Source organism: Cornus florida, unplaced genomic scaffold, assembly GCF_030987335.1.
Source record: "Cornus florida cultivar Cherokee Brave unplaced genomic scaffold, ASM3098733v1 CherokeeBrave_3.0.0_Hap2_Chr01, whole genome shotgun sequence".
NCBI lineage: Eukaryota > Viridiplantae > Streptophyta > Magnoliopsida > Cornales > Cornaceae > Cornus > Cornus florida.
Window position 1 is genome coordinate 63,067,299 of NW_026775571.1, and position 6,428 is coordinate 63,073,726.

The 6,428-nt window shown below is 35.2% G+C and overlaps 1 protein-coding gene across 1 annotated transcript; it reads left to right on the forward strand.

Moving 5' to 3' along the window:
• The first annotated feature begins 1,699 nt into the window (after positions 1-1,699).
• LOC132273472 (probable LRR receptor-like serine/threonine-protein kinase At3g47570) lies at positions 1,700-6,206 on the forward strand. Its single transcript, XM_059774434.1, has 7 exons — positions 1,700-1,800; positions 1,882-1,935; positions 2,245-2,318; positions 3,126-3,287; positions 3,719-4,494; positions 4,611-5,721; positions 5,839-6,206. The coding sequence occupies exons 1-7, from the start codon at positions 1,700-1,702 to the stop codon at positions 6,204-6,206; spliced, it is 2,646 nt and encodes an 881-aa protein (XP_059630417.1).
• Positions 6,207-6,428: the final 222 nt, after the last annotated feature.

Consider the following 6,428-nt stretch of genomic DNA (forward strand, 5'->3'; position numbering starts at 1 on the left):
ATAATAATTTATTTAAAATTGTACTTTGACTCTAATAATTTATTTGATATTGAACTTGACATCTCTTTGATTTGACAAAACTGTCCATGGATGATTTTGTTTATATAAAGTACACTTCCTTGTTTCTCACATATGAGTTCTCGTTTCTTGTTTCTCACATATGAGCTCTCACAATTCCATGGAGAAAACTCTTTTCCTCTTTTCTATTGCAGTGTTAGCACTGGTGGACGATCTCATCGTCATCCCTTGCACAGCTAATACATGGACCAACAACATCATCAATGATCAATCTGCTCTTCTTGTCTTGAAAGACAATGTAGCATCCGACCCGCATGGCATCTTGACTAAGAACTGGTTGGCGATGGCCTCGCTTTGCAACTGGGTCGGAGTCACATGCGGCGTTCGCTTGAACATCTCTAACATGGCTCTCCAAGGCACCATTCCTCCACATTTGGGTAACCTTTCATTTCTTGTTTCACTCGACATAAGTAACAATAGTTTCAGTGGTCATCTACCAAGTGAGTGAGTAAACTTGAGTCGATTGAAAGTCATGAATATGATGTTTAACCACTTCAGTGGAGGGCTTCCATCATGGTTGATTGCATTATCTCAACTTGAGAACTTGCTTCTGGGTAACAACAATTTTTCAGGTACCGACCTAATTTTTGTCCATCTCTATCATATCAAATATTTTGATTATGTTAACCGCTAAGATTCTAGAGACCGCGTAAGCTTAATTTTTAACTTCTTCGACATGCCCCTCTCATCTTCTTTTGGCCATTTATTTGAACGGCTGAAACTATTAGAGGGTGTTTAACTTTAATATTTAAATCACTCAACTTGACTTTAAAAATTTTTAATTTATTTTATATCTATCTATATATATATTATATATAAAAGGAGATATTTCTCTATGGTGAAGATTTTGTATATAATAAATAATTAATTATAGTTCTGCAGGCTAGTGTGCATACTGTTTGGACTTGATCGGTTTGGAAATATTTTGAAACCAAATCGTTCTTGACATTTCCATAAAAACTGGAACTGAACGGAACTGTGAATCAAATGGAACTAAACCAACTCAAACTGTAAAAAAATTATTTGGTTCAGTTCAATTCCACGGTTCTAAGTTTTTTTATAATTCAATTATATATATATATATATATATATATATATATATATATCTTATCTCTGTGGCGTTCAATTGCTCCCTGGTAAGTATAAAGTAGTATACTCATTTTTAATCCTGACCTTAGAATCTAATCCTACGGTAATTAATTAATCAATGTTTCCTTTTTATATTTAAGACAATTGCTTCTTTTTTTTTATTACCATTATATATTATTTATAGGAAATGACAAAACTAGACATGTTTAGGATTTTCTTTTGTACGAATTCCTTTCCATCCGAATTCTCAAACCGTACCAATTAAAAATAAAAAAATTAATTATTTCCAATTCCCTTCATTCCTATCCGTTTAGCCAGGAAATTCTCAAAGCATACCAGTTGAAAAATTAACGCACAATCGTTTCCTTCTCAACCTTGCAATTAATATATGTCTGTGAAACAACTACTTACTGAATAATTCAATTACAAAAGAATGTTGTACTCTCAAAATATGTTTATTTGTATGTGTGTGTATAAAAATGAATTCAACGACAAGCAAAATCATCAAATCATATAACCCAATATATAAAATATGAAAGAGAAAGGGAATGGACTACCTCCACCACTTACCTTGGCATTGCCGCCACCGCCACCTCCACCGCCGCCGCAGCCGGCGGTGGTGGAGGTGGCTGGGTAGGTGGTGGTGGTGGTGGCGGCGGTGGCGGTGGAGGTGGTGATAATTTTTTATTTTTATTTTTAATTGTATGCTTTAAGAATTCGGATGGGAAGGAATTCGCCGGCGGTGGTGGAGGTGGCGGCAATGGCAGGGTAGGTGGTGGCGGCGGTGGTAGTAATTTTTTTTTTTTTTTAATTGTATGCTTTAAGAATTCGGATGGTAAGAAATTCGTATAAAAGAAAATCATAACCAATTTGGTTTTAATTTGTTTTCATTAAAAACATGTCTAGTTTTGTCATTTTCTATAAATAATATATAATGGTAATAAAAAAACAAACAATTGTCTAAAATATAAAAATAAAATACTGATTAATTAATTACCGTTGGATTAGATTCTAAGGTCAGAATTAACTTCTTCAACATTCCCCTCTTGTCATGAATATGATGTTTAACCACTTCAGTGGAGGGCTTCCATCATGGTTGATTGCATTGTCTCAACTTGAGCACTTGCTTCTGGGTAACAACAATTTTACTGGTACCGACCTAATTTTTGTCCATCTCTATCATATCAAATATTTTGATTATGTTAACGGCGAAGATTCTAGAAGCGTGTAACCTTAATTTTTAACTTCTTCAACATTCCCCTCTCGTCTTCTTTTGGCGATTTATTTTAAATGCTGAAACTATTATAGAATGTTTAACTTTAATATTTAAATCATTCAATTTTACTTTAAGAATTTTTAATTTATTTTATACCTATACCTATATATATATATATATATATAAAATGAGATATTTCTCTATACTGAAGATTTTATATACAATAAATAATTAGTTATAGTTATGCAGGCTAGGGGTGCACGGACCGGATCAGTTTGGGAATATTTTGAAACCAAATCGTTTTTAACAATTCCATATAAACTAGAACTGAATGGAACCATGAATCTAATAGAACTTAACCAAACTAAACTGTAAAAAAATTATTTGGTTCGGTTCGATTTCACTGTTCTAGGTTTTTTTATAATTCAATTTAATATATATATATATATATAATCTAATTTTTATTATATATTGGAGTATTATATAATTTTGAGTAGTTAAAAGGCTAATCTTATTATTTTATTATTTATATAATACAAAATATATAAATATATAGTTTGGTTCGGTTCCATTCGGTTTGGTTTCGTAGAACCTCAAATCGTATCCGAACCGTTTATAAGCAATTCCATGTTTTTGGAGCCATAATCAAACCATAAAAAAAACCAAACCAAATATACTGATCCGATTTAGTCCAGTTCAATTTATCGGTTTAATTTGATTTTTTTGTGCACCGCTACTGCAGACTCCATACCACCAACAATCTTCAACATTTCCTCACAGCAAATTATAGATTTCTCACTGAATGGCATATCCGGCAATCTTCGTGTGGATGTGTGCAACCATCTTCCAAAACTCGAAGAGCTTCAATTACAGCATAACGAGTTAAATGGCCTAATTCCATCTGGTTTACATAATTGCTGAAAACTTTAGATTTTAAATTTGGACTATAATAGATTCAGTGGCCCCATTCCTAGAGAGATTTGCAACCCAACTATGCTTAAGGGCTTGCTTCTTGGTGGTAAAAACTTGATAGGTATGACTGCTTGTGTGTTTCAATTAGTGTCTGTTGTTCTTGTGGTACATAGGACTGTAAATGAGCTTAGCCAAACCGAGTAAGGGCTTGTTCGAACTCAGCTTGATCAATAAATTTTCTGTACGATTTTTCACTTCTTGAAAGGGTTTTCATGTAAGTTTAAATGTCATTCCAAATAAGGAATGTATCGGAATGCCCATTCCATTCCATTCCATTACTGTCTTGGATTGTTCACTAGTAGTAATTAATATTGGTTTTGAAATACTTTTCACATTTCACTCCTTTTGTTTACATTTTGGCAGGTGAAATACCAGAAGAGATTGGCAACCTTAGGTTAGAGGAATTAGTGTTACAATACAATTACTCAACAGGCCCAATTCCAGCAGCAATCTTCAACATCTCAACACTATGGAAACGGCTAGACCTTGTGGGTAATCACCTTTCCGGCAATCTTCCGTCAGATATTGGCCATTCACTACCCAATCTTGGCGGACTTTTTTTAGCAGAAAATAACCTCACCGGAGTCGTCCCTCATTCTATTTCAAATGCTTCCAATCTCACTATCTTAGAGCTTTCTTTTAACACATTCACAGGTTCAATTCCCCACTCCCTTGGTGACATAAGATCCTTCGAAATTCTAAACCTTGCAGAAAACAATTTCGTCAGTGAATCTTCTTCATCTTCAGAACTGAGCTTCCTGACTTCTTTGACAAACTGCAGAAATTTAAGACACTTAGGGTTAGGTGGTAATCCTTTAAATGGCAAACTTCCAATTTCCACTGGGAATTTCTCTACTTCTCTTCAAGATTTTGAGGTAAGCAATGGTGGAATTAAGGGCTATATTCTGACAGGGATAGGTAATTTAAGCAGCTTGATATCCTTGCACCTAAATGACAATGAATTGACTGGACTAATACCGACAATGATCAAAGAATTAGGGAAGCTCCAACGGTTTTATCTTTACAACAACAGAATACAGGGAACCATTCCATTGGACCTCTGCCATTTACTCAACCTGGGTGAATTGGTTTTGAGTGGAAATAGATTGTTTGGTCCGGTCCCGGCATGCTTAGGGAATGTTACTTCCCTAAGATATCTGCATCTAGATTCCAACAGATTAACTTCCACCATACCTACAACCCTTTGGAGCCTCAAAGATCTTTTGATCTTCAACTGTTCCTCTAATTCTTTAAGTGGAAATCTACCCCCAGACTTGCAAGTTTAAATGTTGCTACCCAAATTGATCTATCAATGAATCAATTCACAGGCAACATCCCTAGCACAATTGGTGGCTTGCAAGATTTAACTTCTCTTTCTTTAGAAAATAATAGGCTACAAGGACCTATTCCCGACGTATTTCAAAGCATGGTAGGCTTGGAATTCTTGGATCTATCTCATAATAACCTTTCTGGTGTGATTCCCCGATCGTTAGAGACACTCTGGCAACTTAAATATTTTAATGTATCTTTCAATAGACTAAGTGGAGAAATTCCCACTGGAGGACCTTTTGCAAATTTCACGAATCAATCATTTATGTCGAATGAAGCATTGTGCGATGCCTCTCAATTCCAAGTCTTGCCATGTGATACTAGTTCACTTCACAGATCAAGGACAAAAAGAGTGCTTCTAGTCATGCATATCATGTTGCCAATTGTTTCTATACTTCTTGTCTTGACGGTCGCTTTTGTATGTTTGAGATGTCGAAAGAAAAATAAAACTCCAATTCAAACTGGTTCAATCCTTGCAATTGCAAGAGAGAGAATTGCATACCATGAACTTCTACAAGCAACTGATGGGTTTAGAGATAGCAACTTGCTTGGCAAGGGGAGTTTCGGTTCAGTTTATAGAGGTATACTAATTAATGGGACTATTTTGGCTGTAAAGGTATTCAATCTGCAGCTAGAAGGTGCTTTAAAGAGTTTCGACACAGAATGTGAAATATTACACAACATCAGACGCAGAAATCTCACCAAAGTCATTAGTAGTTGTTCTAACCTTGATTTCAAAGCCTTGATACTCCAATACATGCCTAACGGAAGCCTTGAAAAGTGGTTGTATTCTCACAACTACTGCTTGGATATCTCGCAGAGGTTAGATGTAACGATAGATGCGGCATGTGCAATCGACTATCTCCATAATGGTTATTCAACATCTATTGTTCATTGTGATTTGAAGCCAAGGAATGTTCTTCTAGATGAAGATATGGTTGCACATGTGAGTGACTTCGGAATTGGAAAGTTCTTAGGTGATGGGAAGAGCACTGCACTAACCAAGACTATAGCTACGTTTGGGTATATTACACCAGGTGAAGTTCTTATATATTCTTTTTTTCATAAACAAAATTTGAATTTAAGTTTCTATTAAATTTAATTTTCTTAACATATATATTATTTTTTTTGATGAGTTGTATTGTTGGATGTAGAGTATGGAATGGAAGGATTAGTATCCACAAGTTGTGATGTTTACAGTTACGGTATTATGTTAATGGAAATATTTACAAGAAGGAAACCCACTAATGACTTATTTTCTGGAGATCTGAGCCTCAAGGGTTGGGTGAAGGAGTCATTACCCAATGCAGTAATTCAGGTTATAGATTCCAACTTGCTAAGGCCAGAGGAAGAAGATTTCGCTACAAATATGGAGTGTGTGTCATCCATCATGGAATTAGCTCTAAATTGCTCTGCAGAATCACCTCGGTTAAGGATTAACATAGGCGATGTTCTAGTAGCACTCAAGAAGGTCAGACTTCAGTTCCGAGCTAATCGTGTGCGGAGTTCTCACAAATTGTGAATGAAGATGAAGCGTGAAGGTATCATCTTTCATTATTTCTTGTTTAATTATGCTTTTTAGAATTACCAATGGCATCTATTGCTATAGTAATTTTGAAAATCAATAGCCACCCAGTTGACCAATTGGAGAGAGTAATTAGATGTGATCAATGAGGTTTAAAGGTGTATTCTCACCAATGTTGTTTCCTAGTGTGTCCGGCCTATTGGTGGCAAATGTCTTGTT